Source organism: Pinus tabuliformis, chromosome 3_2 (genome assembly GCF_031772625.1).
Source record: "Pinus tabuliformis cultivar Carrire ecotype Pingquan chromosome 3_2, CPIR1, whole genome shotgun sequence".
Classification (NCBI taxonomy): Eukaryota; Viridiplantae; Streptophyta; class Pinopsida; order Pinales; family Pinaceae; genus Pinus; species Pinus tabuliformis.
In genome coordinates this window covers 983,771,863-983,798,569 of record NC_142302.1, presented here as the reverse complement: position 1 = coordinate 983,798,569, position 26,707 = coordinate 983,771,863, and the positions used below count along the sequence as shown (strand labels likewise).

The 26,707-nt window shown below is 38.4% G+C and overlaps 1 protein-coding gene across 2 annotated transcripts in view; it reads left to right on the top strand.

The window, feature by feature from the left end:
* DIS1 (Actin-like ATPase superfamily protein) overlaps nt 1-26,707 on the top strand; it is a 334,160-nt gene that overhangs the window by 173,195 nt on the left and 134,258 nt on the right. For both annotated transcript variants that reach the window (XM_089417307.1, XM_089417306.1), the window contains exon 5: nt 8,926-9,018. In XM_089417307.1, the coding sequence (XP_089273433.1) occupies nt 8,926-9,018 (93 nt within the window). The remainder of the gene's footprint in view (nt 1-8,925; nt 9,019-26,707) is intronic.

The following is a 26,707-nucleotide window of genomic DNA, read 5'->3' as shown; positions in this document are numbered from 1 at the left end:
AATCTTCTGAGATATCTTCAGGGCACAATCTCTTATGGATTGAGATACACTGCTGGAAATATGAAACCACATGATTATTCGAATGATGAGTGGGCAAGCAGTGTGGAGGATCACTAGAGCACTTCTCAGTGCTGTTTCTCTTTGGAATCTGCCTCGATATCCTGGATGAGCAGGAAGCAGAAGTCGGTGACTCTGAGCACCACCAAGGCAGAATACATTGCTGCTAGTATGGCCTTCTGTGAGGCAGTCTGGTTGCTGAAGCTCTTCAGTGAGCTGTTTGTACACATGATGAATACCACTGTGATTCTCTGTGACAACCAGAGGTGGGATTCGATTATTGAGAAATCCCGTATTCGACGATTGCTCCAGCAGGTAGACATCAGATACTGCCTTATCTGGGATATGGTAAGTCGATGAGCAAGGAGGCTCCATCGCATTCAGACTGATGTACAAGTCATTGACATTTTGACAAAGCCCCGGGTAAAGATCAAATCTGTGATTTTCCCGTACGACTTGGAGTCATCAAGAGATCCTTGTAAAAGGGTCCTGCATGTTGCATACATTGAGCTCTGGGAGCTCTGGGGGCTTGCGGTTCTTATTGGAACAACATACGACCACAGGGTGACTCACCCTCCCCTGGTGGTGTGCACTGGAACAAGATGATTCGCTCTCTTGTGGGACAAGATGATTCGCTCTCTTGTGGAACAGGATGATTCGCTCTCCTGTGTAGCAGGATTGATGTGTTCTCCTATGAGGCCTGGATTGATGTGTTCTCCCGTGAGGCCTAGATTGATGTGTTCTCCATGGCGATTGTAGCAGGATTGATGTGTTCTCCCGTGAGGCCTGGATTGGTGTGTTCTCCATGGCGGCCTGGATTGATGTGTTCTCCATGGCAATTGTAGCAGGATTGATGTGTTCTCTTGTGAGGACAGGATTGATTAAGTTCTCCTGTCGAGGCATCCTACCCATGCAGTCTGGGATTCATGGGAAGTACCTCTCATCTGATCAATGAGCAGGGAAATGAAGTTAGTGACCATAGTAGTACCGATGGACGCATCGTTGTATCTACCGTACTCCCTACGCTAGGATGACCTCAATTGATCTGGGATCAATGATATTGGTCTGGGACCAGTGGTAGGATTTGTACATACTATGACGCTGACTTCGGGTCGGCTGAGACTGGTCTGGGATCAGTGGTACATACTCCGAGACTGACTTCGTGTCAGTGTAGGACTGGTCTGGGACCAGTGAGAGTTGTACATACTATGACGCTGACTTCGGGTCAGTTGAGACTGGTCTGGGACCAGTGGTAGGAGTTGTACCTACTATGACACTGACTTCGTGTCAGTGTAGTACTGGTCTGGGGCCAGTGAGAGTGGTACACACTATGATGCTGACTTCGGGTCAGTTGAGACTGGTCTGAGACCAGTGGTACACTCTGTGAGACTGCGATACTGGTCTGGGACCAGTGGTAGGAGTGGTACTTACTATGAAGCTGACTTCGGGTCAGTGGAGACTGGTTTGGGACCAGTGGTACGCACTTTGACACTGACTTCGGGTCAGTGGAGAATGATATGACTCATTCTCGATCAATTCTTCTTCATAATTCAGCAGAGCCAGCAGAGCAGAGCAGAGCCAGCAGAGCAGAGCAGAGCCAGCAAAGCAGAGCAGAGCCAGCAGAGCTAGGCAAAGCAGTGCAAGGCACTACTGGCCGAGATAGTACAGTCGGATCACCGGATGGAGTTCTCCCTAGTTGAGAGGGAGTGTTAAATTGGCAACTAGGGCCAAACTCCATGTGGGTCGGCTTATTTATGGCAGCTGATATTTTTATTGGATCCCTCTCGTCGAGAGGTGTAGGATTGATCCAAAGATCATCCGATTCCGATAAGTATTTATGGAGATATGAATTTATTTTGTTTATATAATTATTATCAAGCTGACCAGCTCTTATGTAGGCTCTAGAAGCCCAAACTTCATGTCTATTCAATCATCCATTTTTAGTGTAAATAGAAGGAGATTTTAAGTCATTCTCCACACCCACTCTCTTGAGATCTCTCTTCATCCTGTTTTGGGTTTGATGAAGAAAAGATCCCAAAGATGATGCCCTAGCTCTCACACAGATAAAAGCCCTCAATATGCTGCTCACATGAATCTCTATACGCTGGCCATACGCATAGCATTATGCTGGCCATATAATATATGCATAGTTGGCAATATACACTGTTCAGGAAAGAAACCCTAGCACAGCAAGGAGGCCTTACGCAGTATCAAAAGAAGAACACACAGTCATATATAATATGCTCTCCGAAATCCACGTACAGGACATTATATATGGAATGCTGTTAGACGCAGCTAATATATATGAAGCCTGCAGGTTAGAGGAACAGAACTCGGGTTTCATTTATGGAATCCACGTACAGGTATACGCTAAATACGCTGGGCAGTCATGGTGATATACCAAGCAGGTCTTATCAAATATGAGACACAGTCAATGTGTGTATGTGATACACTGTTATACGTTCACCTCGGAAGTAGGTAAGGATGAAACACAGTCATACATTGGAACGCATACATGTCAACGCTGGATAGTCATATACTTATATAAATGCTGGACGCTGGGCAATAATGTAATCACTGGACAGTCTTATATATATGCTGCATCATGGTCTTATATATACGCTGGGCTGACATACATTGGTTAGCAAGACAAGGGTGCCACTATCATCAAGTCGCAGTCATAAAAGGGTTCATCTCAGCTTGAGGTAATGTGAACCATACGCTGATATTATACACAGTCATACCTGTCCTAAATTATACATCTCTGCAAGGACAGGCTTAATACGTTGCCTTAATATGCTATATAATGAAGCTCTAAAAGGAGCCTTAACTGCTGTCAAGAGGATCACATCTATCCACAGTTATACGCTGCTCATATACACTGATCATGGAGACAGTTATGTGCTAATCATGGAGACATATATATGCAGGTCATGAAGACTGTTATACGCTATTCATGGTGAGTCGGTGACTAAGTGCTGTCATAGAAGAACTTTAGATAGCATGGATTTAACAGTGGTCAATCTATGCAAGTGGCAAGAGGGTTGCACTAACAATGCTGGAACCTCTCTTGGATCAATGAGAACCGCTCAGTGATACTTTGGTACAGCACTGGGATAATGGGCATGTTAATAAAGGGCAGCATAATAATGTAATGGACAGCATGTTCAGTAAGACTACATGATGATATAAAGGGCAACATGATAAGTAATGAGACTGCATGATGCAGCATAATGGGCACGTTAAGTAAGGAGCAGCATACTGATGAACAGGGCAGCATGATGTATGAGCAGCATAAGGATAGCATGATGGTGCTACATAGCAAGGTGCAGCAAATGGACGAGATGTAGCTCTAAGATAGGTGAAGAAGTCACCTTAGAGAATCAGTTGAAGCAATATGTCTTCAACTGATCTCTGTAGTTATCAAAAGTCAAAGTGTTGACTTCTATTGTAATTGTACTCTCTCTCTCTTTCTTTGCTGAACTTTGAAGATAAAAGAAGATTTGATCAAAGGGTTTCCCCACACATTGTGGGGTTTGTCCCTGGCTCGCACCATATCTTGTGTCCTCTTGCCTTGGCTTGTCTTCTGAGATTTATATTTATGTTCTATCTGTAGTTTATTTTAATGTTTATGTGATTGCTAACTGTGAAAATTTAAATAAATTGCTCTAGCATAGAACATACCTAAAATTAACAATAAGTCTCATTCATAAACCCTAGCCCTTGAAATCCCTTTGGCCCTTCTTAGAGAGCCTTACACCTTGCTTCTCAAGCAAGTACACCATACGTTTGAGTCTCTCTTGTGAATAGGCCTTTAGGGATCTCCCCTTATCTCTTCGTTGACTCATTCATCTAGTGATTCCCTTTATACCGAGTCTCCTCGCATTGGTGAAAGTCCGTAAATAGTAAGGAGCTTTAGCTGAGGTGATAGTGGGCTATTGCTCCATTGTTTTCCTTGACCTTGTAGTTGTCCTTTTAGGACCCCTGCAAGTTTGAGCAATAATAGGCTATGAGACCTATGATTGGCTGGGAAGATTGATCTTGAGAGAGAGAATGAAAAATACCTCCTTGGCTAAGAGAGAGTTTTGGAAAATATGGTAACCGTGGTCAGTATTTTCATCTTGAAAAAGAAATGGGAAATTTTAAATTTTAAATTTGCTTGAAAATTTATTTCAAGTCTTCCTTATGATGTTTTAGGTTAGCTGGGCCCATATGAGGCACCCATTAGACCGTCACTTGAAGGCTATATAAAGGAGATCATTTCTCCTCATTTGGACACATCAATTTTTGTCCTGTGCATCTTTGATCCAACAAAATTATATGAAGGTTCGAAATTTTTGGAGGAGGCCGAAATTTCAGGAGCTTGTTTTTGTCATAGCTCTTGATCATGATTTTGGTTATTGGTTTGGCTATTATTCTACTATTTTTATTTATGATGTATTGATGAATCTGGAAACTCTCTCTCTCTCATAACGAAGGACTTTTACTAGGTTTTCCCCTTGTGGGTTTTGCCTTGGCTGTGAGCCTCATTTCTGTGTCTTGTGTCTCATGGTTTCTTAATGTTTCTACTGTGATTTTCTACTGCTCTTTTATGCTTATGAGTGTTTTTTTTATAACTAATTGTTCTAAGTAATGCCATAGTTATAAAAAATCAACACGAAGAAGGAAGAAATCAACTCAAGCATCTCACTCTCTCTCTTCTTGACTTTGCACGTGTGACTCTCTAGGCATATTTTATGTAGCAAGTTGAACTTTTGGGTAGTAGTTTTTGGGTAGTAGGGCTGAAATTCTAGGTAGAAGGACTGGGTTTCTGGGCAATTTCTGGGAGGTCGAATTTCGGCCTAGACAAATCAGGGAAGGCCGAGTTTGTTGGGAAAGATATTGACTTGACAAGAGGGTTGTTTCACTAGGTTTGACCATACCATTGTTAGTCAATTTGACTATCATATTGACTAGCAAAATTAGGTGTATCTCTTGTCGAACTAAAGAATTTCTCTGAGGAATTATTTGTTGGGTTTTTCCCCCAAGTGGGTTTTCCTAGGGTAAATCTTGTGTTTTCTTTGTCCATTTTGATCTCTACTATCCTTGTGCATTTTTGGTTGAATTTTTAAAGTGCAATTGGTTAATGATAAATTGGAAGTGCTAAAAGAATATCTACATCATTTGAAGTAATTATTAGATTTTAAAAATTAGTGCTTGTATCTATTGCACTTGAAAAATCAATAGGGTTGTCCACTTTCCCAGTCTTGGACAAACTCACTTAGTATTTTATATCACTGCACCTTCATTACTTTTATATATATAGGTCTTTGGCATTTTCTAGGAGTTGCATTAGCCCTCCCACATTATATTCATTTTGGTTGTATTGTTTGGTCCCATTGACTTGTAGGACCCTAATTGAGCAATTTAACCAGAGAACTTATTTTTACCATTTAATGCCAGATTGAATCTAAAGCCCTACATTTATTCATTGATTAGTTGATAGAGTTTAATGAGCATATTTTGACAATTAACCAGACATAAATTGGAATTAGAATTTTAAATATTTAAATATTTAAATGCAAAAGAATACTTGGAAATCAGTTTGGAGACGTTTCTTGTCTGTTGTTGCTCTTTCTCCTGCTACCAAACTGACTCTTTTCCTCCCAGCCTATCTAGGATCTACTATCCGGTCCCCAGATCCAAAAGACTTCAAAATGGAGATCTTTTGGCTCCCGTGCCCAAAGCTCCAAGAACAATCAAGGCTCGAGGCTCAATCTCCCTCTTTGTCTGAGACTCTATCGGTTATTCCTCCTCCGTCTATGAGACCAAAAAATCAAAACTCTCCCCTTTCTATGTCTTTTTTCCTCTCCTTATATTCCAAAAACCATCGTTTTCCCCCTCCTTCCACCGTCTCAGCGTCTGCATTCAATATGTTTTTCCCTGCACGTATCCTATTATGTGGAAACTAGAATGATCTTCTATCCCCCTTTGGAGGCAGTGACACCTTTGTTGAAATAACACTATTTGACTAAATTAGATTTGATTGAGTTGGTTTATTTCATCTTTAAAAGATAGGTTTTGTCGACTAGTTTAATCCATAGATTTTATTTAAGAGGTTATACTTTATTCAACATTTATGTCATATGTCCTTTTGATTATATTATTTATTTCATTTTGTGGATATAATTATATGTATAGTATTTCTTTTAGTAAAATAAAATATATAATTGTTTTGGTTAATATAAAAATTAGTATATATATATTTATTTTATTTTATTTTTTAATTCACTTTTATTTTAAATTTTTATACAATCCTTTGTATTTATTGATATATATTTTGGCATAGTACTTTGATTAGTTTCATTTTAGAGTGGTGGTATACATAACAAGTACCCCACTCTACATATTCATTATATTTTGGTGAGTTAGGTATTTACTTAGTACTTCAATAATTAATTCATTACCCTATACTTAGACATTTTCCAATGTCAGTTAGTATGTATACTAGTGCTATACATGCAATGCATGCATATGTAGCTATCATTTGCATGCCTCATATGCATATTAATATTCCTGTTTTTTGTAATTTGATGGGTCATTATATGACTTGCTTTTGTGTCAATTATCTTATCTCATTGGCAGCTTATCTTGAGCTACCCTTTTGTAATTTACTATTGTATAACATAATATATCGTGCTTATGTTTTCTCTCCTATCCCATTTATTTTATTCTTGCTTTGTAATGCATTTATAATATTTTTACAAGATGATGACACTTCTGATGTGATTGTCTTGTTGTGAACATTTTAGTTAGAATCTCCTCTAAAAATGATGATGGTTCATTCTAGAAAATATATTATGCTGGTTTGTTCTAAAGAAATTATTATGCAGTATTTTATCTCAAAATATAAATAGTTGAGTATACATCTTTCTTGAAGGTGACGAGAAGAGATGGAGCGTGTAAATGTGTCAAGACTCAGTTGCCACGAGAACTGCATTTATTATAGTACTTATGAAGAGACAATATGTGCCCATTCCTTATTGCGTCGAGAGGTGCTCTATAGCCCAATAGGGGGGAGATATTGTGCTGTAATATTATATTCGAAAGTAATAAAATAATACTTACGTAAGCAAATTAAAAAATATTAATAACTAAAAATATTTCAATGTTGACCATAAATAAAATACTTCGATGTCCATCTTAATTTTACATAGATGGATCTAAAGTAATTGAAAGTAAAATATTTCAGAGAGAGAGATTTCTTATTCCATTGATAGGTGCTTTCCAATTCAAGGTATGAGGGAGATCTGTAATTCCTTCCAATGCTTAATATGCAGTTGACCTATGGCATTTAAAAATTATTATTAACACAAAAACCACTATATATATGTATATATATATATATATATAGAGAGAGAGAGAGAGAGAGAGAGAGTGTGTGTGTTTGTGTCCCATGTATGTATGCTTTCTACTTCCCAGTATAAAGAAAACACGTGTTTAAAAATATACTAGTAACAATAAAGCATTTTAAAATGGACAAAGTGGGTTATAGATAAAATATTTCACTGCTCATGTTTAGTAAGATATTTCAATGTCAATTAGGTACATTATATAATTTATATAACACAATTGAAAATAAAAAATTACTTATTCTTAAAACTTTCTATTGGTGTATTGCTCAAGGTGAAGGAGATTACTTCCCTGCTCAACATGGAGTTGACACATGGTGTATATATATATATATAAAGAACTAGCATAGATCCATCTTAATCTCAGATATATCAAAGGACAATAGGGATCAAACCTCACAAAATTCAAACATTTTGTCAAGTTTTGCAATTAGAAAGAGGCTTGCACCTGAAGAGATTTGGTCCTTTTGGGTGCTTGATAAATCTAGGGTCAACATGGATCTACACTAGTAATAAATAAAGCTCAAAATTGCATGCAATCCTCCTGGCATTTGATAATTGTGACATTTTGCATTAGTATTGCAACAAATGCACCTGTTTTAATTTGTGGTAGTCTATAGATGGTTGTTTATCAATTACACCTTCTGTGCATATTAAGCAATTAACTTGCCATGTTTACTAACATCTAGATGTAGTATTTTGGCATGAAAGGGGTGAATATATATATATATATATATATATATAGAGAGAGAGAGAGAGAGAGAGAGAGAGAGAGAGAGATTCTGCCGCATGAATGTATGCTTTCTACTTCTCAATATAAAGAAAACTTGTATTTAAAAATATGAGTAGCAATAAAGCATTTTAAAATGGACAATGTGGGTTATATATAAAATATTTCAATGCCCATGTTCAGAAAAATATTTTGATGTCAATTATGTATATATTATATACCTCAATTGTGGGTTATAAATAAAATATTTCAATGCCCATGTTCAGAAAAATATTTCAATGTCAATTATGTATAATTATATAACACAATTGAAAATAAGAAATTTCCTGTGGTTAAAACTTGGAGTTTACACATGGTGTGTGTGTGTATATATATATAACTAGCATAGATCCATCTTGTCCTCAGATCTATCAAAGGACAGGAGGGATCAAATCTCTCAAGATTTAAACATTTTGTCAAGTTTTGCAATAAAATAGAGGCTTGCACCTCAAGAGATTTGATCTTTCTTGGTGCTTGATAGATCTAGGGTTAAGATGGATCTATAATGGTAATAAATAAAGCTCAAAATTGCATGCAATCCTCCCAGAATTTCATAATTGTGACATTTTGCATTGTTATTGCAACAAATGCACTTGTTTTAATTTGTGGTAGTCTCTATGATATGGTTGTTTATCAATTACATCTTCTGTACATATTAAGCAATTAACTAGCCATGTTTACTAACAGCTAGATGTAGTAATTTGGCAGGAAAGGGGTGAAAATATACCGCCTGAAGATTCATTGGAAGTGGCACGGAGAATAAAAGAAGCTTACTGCTACACCTGTGCTGATATTGTTAAGGTACTGGATTTTTTTTTTCTTGTTCTGTTAGTGTTGGTCTTATACCATCTGTGATATTGTTAACCATCTTCGATACAACTTTAAGAAAAAAGCTTTTTTCTTGTTGTGTTAGTGTTGGTCATTATACCATCTGTGATATTGTTAACCATCTTCGATACAGCTTTAAGAAAAAGGCTTAGCACTCTTTAGATTATTTTGTTGGTCTGTTGGTATATTTGTGGCATTGCCTATAACAATCTGATCCTTAGAGAATTGGATCAGGTATTTTATGTCAGACAATGAATTGATAGAGCGGCAGACTTTTACTAATATTTAGTCAGTTAGAGTATGATGGAGGTGTGTAGAACTGCCGATCGTACTAATGTTTATTCTCCTATTAAATTTATCGATAACATGATGATATTTAAGATTTTCTTAGACTGATAATTACTTCCAATAATTTTCTTCATTATTCTAACTGTGTCACATTCACTAATAAGTAATTAGACATAGAAAATCATCAGTTGTAAACAATAATGCCAGTAGGATCATAAAGAGCCAGCCAAACAAAAAGGACACAAAAACTTATCCTGGGAAAACCCAAATCAGTGAAAAACCCAACAACCTTTTCTTAGAGAACTTGTCCATTCCACCAAGAGATACAATCTAAACTTTGCAGTCAAATAAAAGTCAAACTGACCAGGAATCAAGCCCAGGTCAATCCTGGTCAAACTGCCCACAGTTAGCTTCAGAAATTCGGTCAGCTGTGTCTCAGAGAGTGTTAATCTGCCTCATAAAAACTTCGATCTGCTGCCTTAAGGAGGCTCTCATATCATGCCTCAAATAAATCCCACGTGTGAACAGAAGTGATCCGAATTGATGATCAGAGGAGGAGGTCGAATGGACTTTATATAGTGATCAAAAGAGCCTAAATTGGTGTGACTATTGGACTGAGCCGACTTGAACTTGTGGAGGAACCGACCTTACATTTTGGAGGTAAAATTCATAATTTAAGAAATTCAATTTTCTTCTTCTTTTGGAGCCGTCTTAAATTACAGTTCATATTTGTCATTTCTTTTTATTCTGGAGGGCTAAGACAATTTATGAAGGCCGACCATAGCTACAAAATTTCAACACTCTGTTATGAATATAATTTACATTAATTGCAAAACAGCCAAGAATTCTGCCACTTGTTGAAATTTGATGACTAAAAAAAGTTTCCAACAATCCCAACCCGGTTTTAATTTCACCTTATCACTCTCATTTAGTTAAATTCCCTTTCCCATAAACATACATTCAACATATAGAATTCTGGAAATGAAAATTTCAAATTAAAACACATAGGACTGTCAACACATGCTGAAAATAAATATGGACATAACTAGACCAGCAACACACATAAAAATACACAGATTTTTGGTCAACTTAGACCTAGGCAAAACCCCTTCAATCTTCTCTGGGGAAAACTTGTTAGAGAGCTCTTCAAATTTATCTATCTTTCAAGTGCAGAAAAAATACATTTGCAGACAAAACAAAACAACAAAATACCACTTATCTCTTTAGCGCAAAGCTCCTTGAAAACCATGCCCACTTTGCCTCGATTTCCGTGCCCACTTGAAGCTGAAAATATGTACTGTACGGATACGACTGTACGAACTGTCTCGTACAGACTGTACAGATTTCTGTACTGCTGTATAGACTGTATGGATTTCTTTTTCAATTTTTTTTCAAAAGCTTGTCTCAAATGACGTGTAGCTCACAGCGTTCAATGTTGTTCATACTGTACCTTCTATTGTCTTCTAAACCTTGATTTCCATGCCCAACTTTGCCCAGAAATCACTCCTTCAGCTTGTTGCAACAAATTTCTCCTTCAGAACTTTTCTCCAGCTTTCAACGTCCTTTCTCCAATCTGCTCATGAAGAATGAATGTAGTCTCTCTTTTCTTTTCCCCCTTTTGTTTCCCTAAATGACTTTTGGGCAACCCTAAGATCTAATGGCTCAGATTCATTTAGATCAAGGGATGAGAATAAATGTGCATTTAATTCTCACTTTCTATTTTTTAACTCACCCATTAAATAAAGTACCCACATTGTTCTTTATGTCTAAAGTCACTTTTCACTTTATAATTTAACATTGACTTTACCACTTATAAAGTCACTTTCACTTTATAAAGTCACACTTAGGAAAATAATTATTTTGGACACTTTTCCCTAGGTAGAGACTAACCCATGGGAAACCACTTGTCCAAGGTACATTAAAAATCAACACCACTGCCATCATTGTAGCTGGCCGACTCAACCTGTTGCCACTGTCGTGTTACAACGCAACTGCAACCTTTCGCCGTCGAGCCTCTGCAACCTTCCAGACGCCGACGTATCCTATAGTTGCTGCAACGTCTACATCGTATAGCCACACACGCCTTCTTACAACCAACCATGACAACACAATTGACTCGATCCTTGTAGAAGTTAGAGCATAAATTAGAGAAGCATGCCCCAATCACAATCAGAATCAGAGTGTCAATAGACTTGACGATCTAATCCAGCAGCCATATACAATCTGCAGTCTGACCAACATCTGCTACCATACTAATTTCGCCTGTACGATGTAAGTCGCCTACCACAGTTGCAATCTGTATAACCTTATTCATCTACACATAATTAAAATTTTCTTCTGACATCAAATCACCGTGTTAAGGTGAGAGAAAAGGAATGATTCTATGTTATGAGACATGACTTTTCAAATCCTTACGCATGACTTTTTTCCATAAGTTGGGACAATTATTGAAGTGAAAACAAGTATTTAATAGTGAAGTGATTTGACATATCTATATATATATATATATATATATATATATATATATATATATATATATATATATATATATATATATATATATATATATATATATATATATAACCAAGTTCCTTGAAATATATTATTATATCACCAAGTCATATAAAGGAGAAAGGTTGTCATATTGAAAGTGTGCTATATTATTATAGCCTAGTGAAATTCTAAGTAATTATCAAATTATTTATTAAATCAAAGGTTTCTTTTAAGTGGTAAGGAGATATATTAAAAAAGGGCTATTTAATAAAAAAAAAACCTTAATTTGATCTCGATAAAGCAAAATGAGTCTAATTCAGAAATGAAGGAAGGAAGATTTCCTAAAACTTCATTTAGCTATGCTTTAGTGCTATTTAGAATTAAAGGGTTTATGGCAGGAAAAGATGTTACTATCGCTATATTACCCGCTGAAAATAAAAATGATATAAAACCTAAAATCACAAATCAATTAGTGATTCCTGAGTCAAATATAATCGAGAAATTAGACTGTTATGACAACAAAGAATATGACATAACCAATTTACAATTAAGCAATGGAGATTATGCATTTATATAACAGTTTTATTTTCAAACCCTATGGAACGATCAAAGTGACATTATTCTGGGTTCACCTTGGATGGAAACTCTAGGGTCTTTCATCATAAATACGAAAAATAAGTTTTGACATTTTCATAGAAGAAAAAAAGTAACACTACAAGACGTTACGTTGAAGCCAAATTCAGTAACACTAGAAGACATACAAGATATTTCAAAAATGATTTTTCAAGAAGGTAGAAAAGTACTACAAAATATGCAAAGAGAAGTTGACAAAGTCACTGTTGACAAAAATGAAGAAGTTTCTCTGCTTAAGGACCATAGTGAAATATCACTGACACAAATTATGAAACTTAAGAAGGACAAGAAGTCGTTGGAAAACAAGGTAAAACAACTTATCGAGAAGGAAGTGTCGAAATCCTCAACTATAAAAATTCAACTTGAAGAGAAAGGAATAAATATTGATCCAGTGAATATCACAACTCAAGAAGAAGAAGACAAGTCAGTTGAAGAAAAAACATACTGAGATGTTGCAGTCCAGACAATGAAAATTCAAAGTGAACATTCTGTAACCAACTGAACAACATCAGTGCGTGAAGTAAATCAGAATATTGCCACACACATGATAAGGGAAAGACAAACCAAAAGAATTTCTTATCTACATCCAAATCATAAGAACAAACATCTCAATCAATCTACAAATCTGTATCACTTAGAATATAAACAACAAACTTATGTTCCAAAGAATACTGAAGTTTGCACAATCTAGTCCTGTTATAACAATTCATCACAAGTTTCCAACAACCGCAAGATTCCATAGAAGATTGATTTAGGATGGTTAGATCCCTTCTCAATTCGACAATTTTATTTATCACCCAGAGGATCTTATCATCTTGTATCATCAAAGAAGACCACGTGAAGAACTCTGAAAGATACAAATAGATTACAAGACAAAGAAACAAATAATATGCCCTATCAGCAATAAGCTTTGAAGACAAAGCTTTTTGAAGAGGAAGGCAATGTTATGAATATAATTTATATAAAAATAATAAAATTAATGTAAACTATAATAATTGCAATTAATGATTAATTAGCTAGTAATTAGTTAATGAATGATGAATCCATCCACCTTATGTTCTATACAAGAACCATGTGGAAAGCGTCCCCGCATCAACATCAAATAGAGGAAATAACTATCTCCTAGGGTCACTAATCTCCAAGGCATCTCTTTGAGTCTTGTTAGGAACCCCACCTGACCCATGGTGAAGCCCTTGGGTCACCAGTCTACCAAGTCGTCGCTTGGAGTCTTGTCAGGAACCCCACCTAACCCATGGTGAAACCCTTAGGTCACCAGTCTACCAAGTCGTCGCCTGGAGTCTTGTTAGGAACCCCACCTAACCCATGGTGGAACCCGAGGCCCATTTACCGTTCCCATGTGTCCTCACATGTAATTGAATGGTAAAAATACTTTCCCGATGCTATAAGCTACTTGCTCAAACCAATGGCCAAACCCACCAAACCCCATGGAAATATGGTCAAAACCTACTGATTGGGGCAACACTCGGACTCTCGGAGGCCTCGATGCTAACCAGGCCATACTCACCAACCATAAAACATGGTTTCTCGATCAAACCTAAGAGAGATTATTCGCCCCTTGATGTTACAACATCAAGTTTCAACACTCCCTTCAAGGGAAATTTTCTCAATTACTTCAAGCTTGTCCAACTTCATTCATGAATAGTGAGAATGTCCGCAAACAACTTGACCATAGAAATGTCGAAAAATGTGTAACTAGGTTTGGTCTTCATAAATATGAAATGTACTTTTGATTCTTATAAATTGTAAAATGAAAGAATATTATTATTATTATTTTTGAGCATGAGTTTCATACTCAAGGTCTTTTATTTTATAGGTCAAGCACCCATTGAGTGCTTCTAGGGTTTGTCCTAGGTCAAGAAGTCAAAAGAGTCATTGTCATAAGTTGAAGACCCCATCGGGCACATTGTAACTTGTAAAGAAAATTATTTTTGTCCTTAAAAGTGTCAAAATACCCTTCAAGACCAAGTCGGCCTAATTTGAGGAGCTATGTCCACCTTGAAAGACCTATATAAAGGAGGAAACTTGACTTCCTTGAAGCACTTTCATGAATCACTCATTCAAGCGAAGGAGGAAGAAGAAGAAGGCAACAAAGAAGGAAGAGGACAAAGAAGACTTGTCTTTGGGCTATTTCTCTCTCACATGTGCGAAGGAAGGCTAGGGTTTCTGCAACAGATCTAGTGTTTTTCTTCTACAAGTTCGATCTTGAAGAAAGGAAGGAAAGAAGGTCAAGAAAAGGTGACAAGAAGCCATCCTCAAGCACCAAAAGGAAGATAAAGCCAAGTGAAGGTCTAAGGAATCCTTGGGAGGCTAAAAGAAGCTCACATGTGTGGCAACAATAACTGTAGGGGGGCCGAAAATTTCACATCTGCAGTGGAGGCCGAAATTCTATAGTTGGATGTCGACGTTGTGCTACTGGAAGAGATTTGATTGGGTTTGACTTGGACAAGGAAAGCACATTATCCGGAAAGGTTCGACTTGGTCTTGGAGGGTATTGGTCTTGGTTTAAAGGTCTTGGAATTCGTCAATTGAAGAATTTATAATGAAGTGAAGATATTTGTGGGGTTTCCTCTCAAATGGAGAGGTTTTGGCCCTGACTTGCAACCTATATTATGTGTTCTTGTTCTTATTGTGTTTGGTAGCTGTTTGATGATATACAAACATAATAATAAGTAAATAAGCTAACAGGTAAGAAAAAGTAAAAAGACATCACAATCAGTTATCAAGAAAAGAGAAACCACTCTAATCATTGCCCCCTAGATTTCTCAACATGGTATTAGAGCTAAGGTTGGCTAAGGGCATTATGAAGATCTCTATTGCATTGAAGAAGTTTCTCAAGAAGTGTTCAAAGGTAGCAAGCCATCTCAAGAAAGATTTCAAGGAAGCATGGAATCACCTATTTACTCCAAAGAAAGAAGTAACCAAGACAAAGGACGAAGGACTCTTCTCAACACTCACTGACACATTTCAAGATGAGAATATTTAGGTGATCGATAGTGGAACATTAAGACACATGACCGGTCATCACATGCAACTAAAGATGTTATAAAAAAGAAAGTCTTCTTACTCCGTAGAATTTGGAGATAATAAGAGCTATCTTGTGAGAGGAATCAGATAAACCTCGATAGAACTAGAGAATAGAGGCAATATTCATCTCAACAACATCCTATTTGTTTTAAGTTTGCATAAGAACTTACTCTCATTTTCAAGTTTAGAAGATAAAGGTGATAGAGTGGCTTTCGTTGATGGAAAAGTTGCAGTATGGGGTATAAACTCGAGCATTGAAAGTGCTAGAGTGATTGGAATTCGTGAAGGAAGACTTTACAGGTTTTTATCTCCTCTTGCTCAAGCTTTAGTTCATATTGAAATCAGCCCATGTGAACTTTGACATAGAAGATTTGGTCATCTCCATTTCAGTATCCTTCTAACTCTAAGTTCAATAGTAGATGGAATCCTTGAACTGAAAGAAGATCACAAAGGAGTATACAAGGGATGTGCATTGGATAAGAACACCAAGAGACCATTTTGAAGCAATGCTTCATGATCAAAATAAATCTTGGATCTTATTCATTTCGATGTCTGTGGTCCTGACTCCTAAATCGCTTGGAGGCCATCTATAATATGTCACATTTATAGATGATCATTCAAGGAAAACTTGGGTTTACTTGATGAAATCCAAGGATGAAGTATTTACCAAATTTCAAGAATTCAAAGGTGAAGTGGAGAATCTTACAAAAATAATAATCAAGATGTTAAGATCTAATAATGGAGGAGAATATACATCCAAGGAAATCGTAGCTTTTTGTAAGGAGTCCAATATTAAGAGGGAGTTGATAGTCCCATATAATCCCAAACAAAATGGAGTTGCAGAACGAAAGAATCGATCCATTGAAGAAAGTGTGAAAGCTATGCTACATGATCAAGATTTGCTGAAATTTCTGTGGGGTGAAGCTACAAAGACAACTGTATACATACAATATTGAAGTCCCCAGAAGTCACTAGATAACATAACTCTCGAAGAAGTATTCACTGGGAAGAAACCCACCGTGTATCATCTCCAAATTTTTGGTTGTCTTGTCTATATTCATATACCTAAGGACAAGAGAAAGAAGTTGGATCCATTAGGCATGAAGGGAACATTTGTTGGCTACAGTAACTCTTCTAAGGCCTATAGGATCTACAAAAGGTAAGGACACCAAATAAAAGTTGACCGAGATGTGATATTTGACGAAAGTATTGCATTCAAGAAATCAAACGATCTCCCTATGGATTTTGATGATGAAGAACTTCCAGTATTTGAAGAGGAAGTTACTAGGGAAGAAGAAGAATCAAATCATGAAGATGAAGGTACCAGTGAACCTATACAACCTGTGGTTATCCCCGAAACTATAAAGAGACATAACTAGTTGAAGTCTACACTACTTGATGCAGAAGGTCATGGAGCAGCTCAAGGCACATTCAAGGAAAGCACGAAGCCCAAACGATATTCTGGGTATGCAGCCTGCATGACAAAAGTAATAGAAGTAGAACCATCCACTTTTGGAGATGCTGCCAATCACCAAGAATGGAAGGATGCCATGAATGAAGAATATCAATCTATAATGAAGAATGGAGTTTGGGAGATCGTACCTAGGCCTCAAGACAAATTTGTGGTAACTTCCAAATGGATCTACAAGGCAAGATTTGTGGCCAGGGGCTTCTCTCAACAAGAAGGCATCGACTATGTAGAGACATTTGCTCCGACAAGGTATACAACTATATATGTTCGTTATTCTCTTTGGCAGCATCGATGAGATGGAACATCCACCGAATGGATGTCGAGACTGCATTCTTGAATGGCATAGTTGATGAGGAAGTCTATATCAGTGTGGAAAAAGTCCCGATAAAATCGGGATTTATTCCCCAAAACGCGATTTTTTCAAGAAAAGGATTAAATCGGCCGATTTTTTGCCGACTTTTTAAGAAACGAAAAAATCGGGATTAAATCGAAAAAGTCGGGATTAAATCGGGACTTTTTCCAAAAAATCGTGGTAGTTTCTTTAATGATTTTTTTTTCTTTGAAAAAATCGGGATTTTATTGAAAAAGTCGGGATTTTATTGAAAAAGTCCGGATTTTTTTAAAAATGAATATTTTTGTATTTTTTTAATTTTGCCGACTTTTTGCCGACTTTTTCGAAAAACTCCCGACTTTGCCGAGTTTTTCAACTTTTGGACCCTTGCCGAATTAATCCCGACTTCGACTTTTTCCACATTGGTCTATATAGAACAACCCTTGGGATTTGACGTTAAAGACTGAAAGGCATATGCTTGCAGATTGAAGAAGGCATTATATGGCCTCAAGCAAGCACCAAGGGCATGGTATGCTAGGATGGATGCATACCTACAAAGAATGAAGAAGGATGCCATGAATGAAGAATATCAATATATAATGAAGAATGGAGTTTCGGAGATCGTACCTAGGCCTGAAGACAAATTTGTGGTAACTTCCAAATGGATCTACAAGGCAAGATTTGTGGCTAGGGGCTTCTCTCAACAAGAAGGCATCGACTATGAAGAGACAATTGCTGCGACAACAAGGTATACAACTATACGTTAGTGGGTCTCTTTGGCAGCATCATTGGGATAGTGTTGATTTTGGATAGCATCGGATGTGCTCTAGCTCCAAAATTTTGTGGAGCGGCTAGAACGCATGAGATTTTCAAGACCTAGAAATCGTTTGGAGAAATCCCACCCGGATGATGAGTTATTAAAATATTTAATATTTTAATGGGTTCCTAAGTCTAAACTTGGGAAAATTAAAATATTAATGGGTATTAATAAAAATATGGGTGAGAAGCTTCAAAATGACGAGGATCAAGTCTGTTTTAATCTTAGCCGTTGATTAGGGACTTAATCTCGGCCATTGATTCATCAACAGGAAAAGTATAAGAGGAGGCTGGAGGATTAGTTCAAGATACACACCAAATGATTAGTCAGTTCGATTTTTCTGGGGCAAGGTTTGCTGAGAAAATCGAATAGGTGATCCGAGTTGCAGTAAGAGTGGCAGAAGCAGGGATTTGGATCGGAAAGGAGTTCTGAGCCAAAGAGTTGTTGGAAATAACACTGAGAGGGGGGGGGGTGAATCAGTATTATCAAGTCAAATATTTTCTTTTCAATTCCAGATGATATACGCTACTTCTCTTAATAAAAACCGCGTATATACGCAACTTTAGATAAAGAAACCCACGTATACAAAGCAGACTTATAATTTGATTTATCTTTCAGATGTCAGTTATTAATCTGTGATTCAGAAGCAAATAACCAGTAACCAGAAACAGTAAAGCAGAGCAGAAAGACAATCGCACACAAGAACACAAGATATAAGGTGGAAACCCAATGTGGGTGAAAACCACCTGCTGCAATTCGTCTCTATCTCTTCTTTAATTAGAAACTTCTTTTTACAAATGTACTGGTGCAATCCTTTTACCAGTACGCAGGCTGCAACCTGCAGAGAGCTACAACTCTCTCTCGTTTTCCAGCTTCTCCTGGAAGGGAGCTACAACCCCCTTAGCTCTTGCACTAGCCAAGATACTAGTACGTAGGTGCTGGCCTGCAGAAGGCTACAACCCTCTCTTTCTTTCAAGGACCACGATTCATAAATTTTCAGACTGGATCCACAAATAACATCAATCAACCATCAAGAATTTCTGCATCAACCAATCACCTTTTCACCAAAACTAAATCAACATAAACACCTCTCTGACGACTGTACCCAGATCACAGTAACAGTACCACACACCAAAACTGAACCCAAAACTCTGCAGCAATAAACAGAAGCAGCAAAAACACAACTCAAAATGTATACGCTACTTTAATGGCCTGAAACCTGCGTGCATACGCTTCTGCGTATGGAACAACCTGCGTATACGCTGTTTTTCTTCACTGAACCTGCGTATATACGCGCCTTAGCTGAACTGAACCTGCGTACAGATCTATAAACATAATATTAGAATATCTCTATTTAGTATTTAATGCTCAGTCTTTTAGCTGTTACTATTTTTATTCTTTTAGCAGTTTCTTAGATGAAACTGTTTGTTTCTATATTCTACATAGAAACCTGATGTTTCTATTATTGTAAATATCCTTGTATTATCATTGAGCTGTTTGCTCTTGGTTAATTAATTCATTCAATATTCTTTTACATGAGTGTTTCGCACTGTTTTATGGTATCAGAGCACAGGGATTTTTTTTTTTCGAAATAATTTTTCATAGATTGAAAAATTCAGTAGTTCATTTCGAAACTGCTCTCAGGGTCTGTAGATTTCTTGATCTTCATTCCTTTCTAAGGTCGAGCCCTCTGTAAGCCAGGTAGCCTTCACTGAGTCTTAGCCTCGGCTTTGCTCATTGTGATAAAAGCTTACAGTCGTCAATCTCGATACAGAAAGGGATTCATCTCCTGCATTATCATTTTATGAGGATTTAACTTTGTGGCGGTGCTCAGAATCGTGAACAGTTTATTTGTTTTGAAGTCGTGTTTATTTTGTGGCCACCCGATCAACGAATTTGGAAGCCGTGCAGGACCGCCGACGCCTTTGAAGAATCAAGATTCGAAACCGAGCTGTGGGGTCTGTTCTGAGGAGGGTTCCGGATCCATTCGAATCGAGGCACGCCAGAAACATATCAAAATTCCGGCACTTTCCAGCGGCACCAAAATTCGACCCGAGTTACGAGGAGAAAACCGGCGATTTGCTTTGTGGCAACACACTCTTCGCTCACATAGTTCGACGCTCAGTCTTCGCTCACGGGAATATATCAGTAATCGCACGCCTGAATCAAATCAAAGTTACGGTAAGCACGAATCAGCTCCCGTGGTATTACATTGACGTCCCGTGGTATTACATTGACTGTCTCGAGGGCCTGAACCAAAGCCAAAGTGTTTGCGTCCGAAGCGTTGGCTCACGTTTTTCTCCAGATCGAGTCCGTCCGAGACCCGATTGTGCCCGCAATTCGTATATATATTTTAGCTAAAACGTGCATGACGTGCAGGACGAGATCCGAGCCACCATTTATTTGCTGAGAAATCAGGGGTTTTCAACAGATCGAGATCCTTCAGATTACGTGACGGCAGTTTCACGTAAAGGTATTTTCCAGCTTCACGGTTTTTGCTTAGAAATTGGATTAAAGTTTATTGTGATCTTATTTGAAGCGGTGGGACCAGAATAAGCATCACAGTTATCTTTTGAAGCGTGATCAAACCAGCATCACAGTCATTTTTAAAGTGGCGTGATCAGATCTGAGTAATTTTTTTTTGTGTGCAAGTCTATTTCTTTCACAACAGAATTTATTAACAATTTGGTACAGTCATCTTGAAAGAAGATTTTTAAGCAGGCAGCTACACTTTGTTGTGTGTCAGACTTCTGTATTAACTTTGGGAAAATGGCCACGCTCACCAATCTGATGTTAGAAGGAAATCAACGCTTTAATGGCAGCAACTATAACATTTGGAAACAAAGAATGCTGACCATTTTTGAATACAGGCGTCTTGATCAGCTCATTTTGGGCAAAGAGCCTCGTCCCGGTACAGCTGGTACCGATCAAGATAAATTTGATGATTGAAATCGGGAGGCTGTTATGCTTCTCAAGCTCTCTGTCACTGATGATCAGTTACCACAGATTCCCTCTGGCAAGACCGCTGCCGAAATTTGGCAACAGTTGAAAGAACTGCACGAGACATCTGACAAAAGCAGAGCATTTTTTCTCAAAAATCAGTTGTTCTCCATCATGATGGATGAACATATGTCTTTACAGGAACATCTCAACAAAATTAAAGACATTCGAGATCAGCTCGAAGCCATTGGTCGGACCATGGAGGAAGAAGATATGGTAGTCATTACTCTGAAGAGTCTACCAAAATCTTATGAACACTTCATAGAAACACTCAACATTACAACCACAAATGTTGATCTGAAGTTTCCAGATTTATGTACCAAACTTCTGCAGCAGGATCGGTGGAAACAACAGTTTGGTAGTGGTACTTCATCAGTGCCCTCGGAAAATGCATTTGCTGCAAAATACCAGTCCTCTCAGTCTTTTCAGCAGAAAGGTTCTCCTTAGTCTTTTGATCCTGCTAGGAAGAAAAGTGTGCAGTGTAATTACTGTCACAGGTTCGGTCACATGAAGAAAGATTGCTGACAGAGGATTGCTTCTGAACAGAAGAAACAGGGAGGGCCAAATCAGACAGCGAATGTTGCAGAACATTCCGAGCAGACAGATTCTGCCTTTTACGCCTTTATGGCTAAAAGGTCTTCAGAACATGTTCCTTCCTCTGCATGGTACATTGATTCTGGTGCATCACGCCACTTCTCTCACAGGCGTGACTGGTTTATTGACTTCTCACCTTTCAGTGATTCAGTGGTATTTGGTGGAGGTGAAAAGTACAATGTAGCTGGCAGGGGTACAGTTCAAATTCAGTCTGGTGGACGCACGCTCATATTTCTAAATGTATACTATGTTCCTGGTATGGAGATTAATCTGCTATCTGTCAGCCAGATTATGAGGAATTCTCCTCAGCTTGATGTTGTGTTCAGTGCACACAAGTGCTCCATCATTGACAGGGAGACCAGGCTAACAGTTGCTGTTGGCCTAGAGGACCATGGTCTATACAGGCTACTTGACACCGGTGACTTTCCAGAAGTGGCTCTAGCAGCACGGGTCTCTCCCATCAACACTCTATGGCATCAGCGATATGGGCATCTCAATATGCAGTATCTCTCTCAGCTCTCTCGGGAGGGACTTGTGTCAGGATTACCTGATATTCAAACTCAGCAGTTGGGGGTATGCAGCGCCTGTCAAGCGGGAAAGCAACATCGGTCTTCATTCAAAAATGGAGAATCTTGGCGCGCATCTAAGGTACTTCAGTTACTTCATGCTGATATTTGTGGTCCTATGAATACAGCTTCTATCACTGCTTGCAAATATTTTTTACTTATTGTAGATGACTTCAGTAGAAAGATGTGGGTGTATTTTTTAAAAAATAAATCTGATGCTCTTAGTACCTTTCAGAAGTTTAAAACCTTAGTTGAAAAAGAATCTGGTTGTAATATCATGACCCTTAGGACCGACAATGGGGGGGAATTTTGTTCCTCAGCTTTTGCCAACTTCTGTGATATTCATGGCATCAAACGTCAATTAACCACACCTTACACTCCCCAGTAGAACAGTGTTGTCGAGCGTCGCAACCGCACGGTTGTTGAAATGGCTCGTTCCATGTTACAACACAGGAGTGTTCCAAACAAATTCTGGGCTGAAGCAGTATTTACTGCTGTTTACCTTCTTAACCGATCACCTACTCAGGCTGTTAAAGGGAAGACTCCTGAAGAAGTTTGGTCTGGTCGTAAGCCTAAGATCAGTCATCTCAAAGTATTTGGCTCAGTTGCATATGTTTGGATTCCATCTGCTAAGCGCTCTAAGTTGGATCCCAAAAGTCAGAAACTCATGATGACAGGTTACAGTGATCATCACAAGGCCTATAGACTGATAGATATAGCCACTGGTCGTCTTAGCTTCAGTCGAGATGTAGTATTTGATGAAGACAGAGGATTCTTTCAGTCTTCTTCTTCTGAGCAGCGTTCTGAGGATCAGCCTCACAGTGTTCTTCTTCCAGTCAGTCCACCTGATGGGAGGGATGATGTAGCATCAGTATTTGATAATACTCTATCTGAGCTTCCTCCAGAAGCTAATCCTCCTCTTGCTGTCCCTATTGCTCTTGAGCCTTCTCCACCTCCTCCTGATATTGGTTCCTCTTCTCCTGATATAGGTTCTTCTTCTCTTCGGCCAAAATGGTGGGCTAAAACCATAGGTGATCTCCGGGATGATGAGCTCCTTGAAGGTAGAACTTCTAGACATAAGAACAGACAACAGTCTACAGTCAATTTTGCTCTTATGGCTAACCTACACAGTATTTTTGAGCCTCAAACCTATTTAGAGGCTAAGGGTACATCTGAGTGGGAACAGGCTATGGAAGCCGAATTCCAGAGTCTTCAGAAGAATCACACCTGGACACTTTCTGATCTTCCTGCCGAAAAAAAGCCCATAGGCTGCAAATGGGTGTATAAAGTGAAATACAAAGCTGATGGAACCATAGACAAGTATAAAGCTCGTCTTGTGGCTCGAGGGTTCTCACAAAAGGAAGGCATCGATTATGAGGAGACTTTTGCTCCTACAGCCAAGATGAGTACCATAAGGCTTGTTCTTGCCCTAGCAGCTCAGTTCAATTGGAAAGTTCATACATTTTTACATAATTCACTCTTTCAAGTATTCAGGCACTGATTAACCCAGATTATCAGATTTATAGATCACGCATGTGCCAGATATAACAGATCAAAATCATGCAAAGATATTATCATTCAAGCCAAGAGATTATGACCCATCAATAGAACTTATCCTTCTTTTCGCTAAGGTTCCTCCTTCATTCAGATCCAGATCTGCTCCACAATGCTAATCACCAATATTTCAGATCTCGTACATTATCAGATATTCAATAATAATTCAGATGATGCCTTGTCACATGATCTCCTTCCTCTTTTATAGTTTTAGGCCTTCCACAATACCACGGTCCAAAACCATAATAAACCAATACCAAGGGTCCAAAACCTGGGGTCAACACTTCTGACGAGATACCTTGGTCCAAAACCATAGGTTCAAATTCCAAGGACTAACAACCATGGACCAAAAATAAGTTTCCCACCATGTACGCGCTTTTCTGTGCATAAAAGTGCGTGTATACGCATACGCGACTTCTGAACGTATAACCCGCGTGTATACGCGTCTTCGGCAAGGTGAACCTGCGTATATAAGATTTCCTTCATTCTGAGCGCCTGAACTGAGGTTTGACACCAAAGTGAGTTGCCATCAAGGACAACACCTGTACCATAGGGCCACACCTGTGCCAAAATGCCAACAAGAGTACCAGCAGAGAGGCAACAATAGCATCAAAGAGGCAGCGCAGAGGCCTAAGCAACCCAGGAAGGGGCTCAAGCAGGCCGAGAGGGTCTCTTTCAGTGGCAGTGCAGGATAATCGTCAGAAGTTCGAGATTTTGCTGGAGAAGCAAGATTCTGAGCTGGGAGGGCTAAACAATAGTCTTCCTCCAGCAAATCGATCCAGTAGAAGGGGTGACATAGTCTCCTAGAGGCAAGGCACTGGCCCAAGCAGTGATTGCATTGGGATTTTCGCAGTGCTTGCCAGAGTTAGGCCACTCAGTGGATTAGTTGTGCTTGGAGAACGAGGTAAATCCTCGTATGTATTTCTTGCTGCCTAGATTTCTCTAAAAGGTTAGCCGGTGTGAGAGGCAACCTATTGTACTTAGATTCTGCTTGCTTAATAATACAAACCCTCTATATGCTGCACCTGTTTTCCCAAGTTGGGTTTTCTGGGGACGTGTTGTCCAAAAATAGCGGTGCCCCTTTTGTGTTTGTCTCATATATTTTCAGTTTATGATATGTAAGTTAGTGTAGTCTGTAGTAGTGTTTTTCATCACTATTTATAAATTAAATAACTGGTTGAATGTAATAACAAGTAGGAGATTATAAACCAGTGATTGCAGTAGGACTTTTGATGTGTAGAATCATAAATTTTCACAGATGGAACGTCCACCAAATGGATGTCAAGACTGCATTCTTGAATGACAAAATTGATGAGGAAGTCTATATAGAATAACCCTTGGGATTTGAAGTTAAAGATCAAAAGGCATATGCTTGCAGATTGAAGAAGGCACTATATGGCCTCAAGCAAGCACCAAGGTCATGGTATGCTAGGATAGATGCATACCTACAAAGATTAGGCTTCACAAAGAGTTCTACTGATTTGAACCTTTATATTAAGGTTGTCAAGGGAGAGCCGATAATCATTCTTCTTTATGTGGATGATCTTCTCTTGATAGGTGTAGAAGGTTGAATTGAAGAATGTAAGAAGCAACTAGCAGCAAAATTTGACACAAAGGATCTAGGGTTGATGCACTACTATTTGGGACTGGAATTCTGGAAAGGACATGATGAGATGTATCTAGGTCAAGGAAGTATGTGATCAAGATGTTGAAGAGGTTTGACATGATGGATTACAAACCAATGACAACCCTGATGATCACAAATTTGAAAAGACTAAGGAGTTTCGAATCGAGCCTTGTGGACCCTTTCAAGTATAGACAATTGATTGGCTCACTAATGTACTTGGTGAATACTCGACTAGGCATAAGTTTTGCAGTAAATGTTCTCAGCCAATTCCAAGTGGAGCCGAAGCATGATCATTGGATAGCAACAAAACATATACTGAGATATCTGCAAGAAACCATCCACCACTTCCCCGAAATATGATAGGAGAAATGATGTCCACTTGATTAGATATACATATTCGGACATGGGATGCAGTGAGCAAGATGGAAGGAGCACTACAGGAGGATGTTCCAGTTTGGGATCCTCCATGATCTCATGGATGAGCAAAAAATAAAATACAATTGCTTTGAGTAGTGCGAGGCTGAGTATATTGCAACTTGTGAAGTAAGTAGAGAAACAGTCTAGTCGAGGAAGCTACTATCTGACCTATTTGAAGGTCATATGGACCCTACAGTGATACATTATGACAACACTAGTTGTATACGATTGTATGAAGACCCAGTGTTTCATGGAAAGACAAAGCATCTCAACAACAAGTATCACTATATTCAGAAGCTAGTACAAGATGGTGTGTTGTAGCTACAATATATCTCCACGAATGAGCAGGTAGTTGACATATTGACAAAATCTCTTCCCAATAAGAAGCTTGTGTATTTGAGAGACAACCTTGGTTTGGTCGATGTATCCTCCCTAGTTGAGAGGGATAGATATGCACATCATTCTTGTCTTCACTTGGGAAGACATAATGGAGGATTGGGTAAGCATTTGGCATCCGATTCTCTTTGAGGATGAGGTAGGGTATCCAAGATAAGAGTAGTCGTGGATTGATATTCTTTGAGGACTACCTATCCAAGATAAGAATAGTCCAAGGAAAGTCATACTTTGTGAACACCCGGGTGGGGTATGTACCTTGAGAGACAATGATGATGGTGTCTATAAATCATTGGTCTCGCCAAGCATTGTGCTCTGGTCTTGTGGAGAGATAGAGTTGTTAGACAAGGCCTTGTTATCTGACAATGCTGGTTGATATGATGCTAAACAAATGGGCTACGAATTTGACTCTTCTTATGAGATTGCTTCAGAT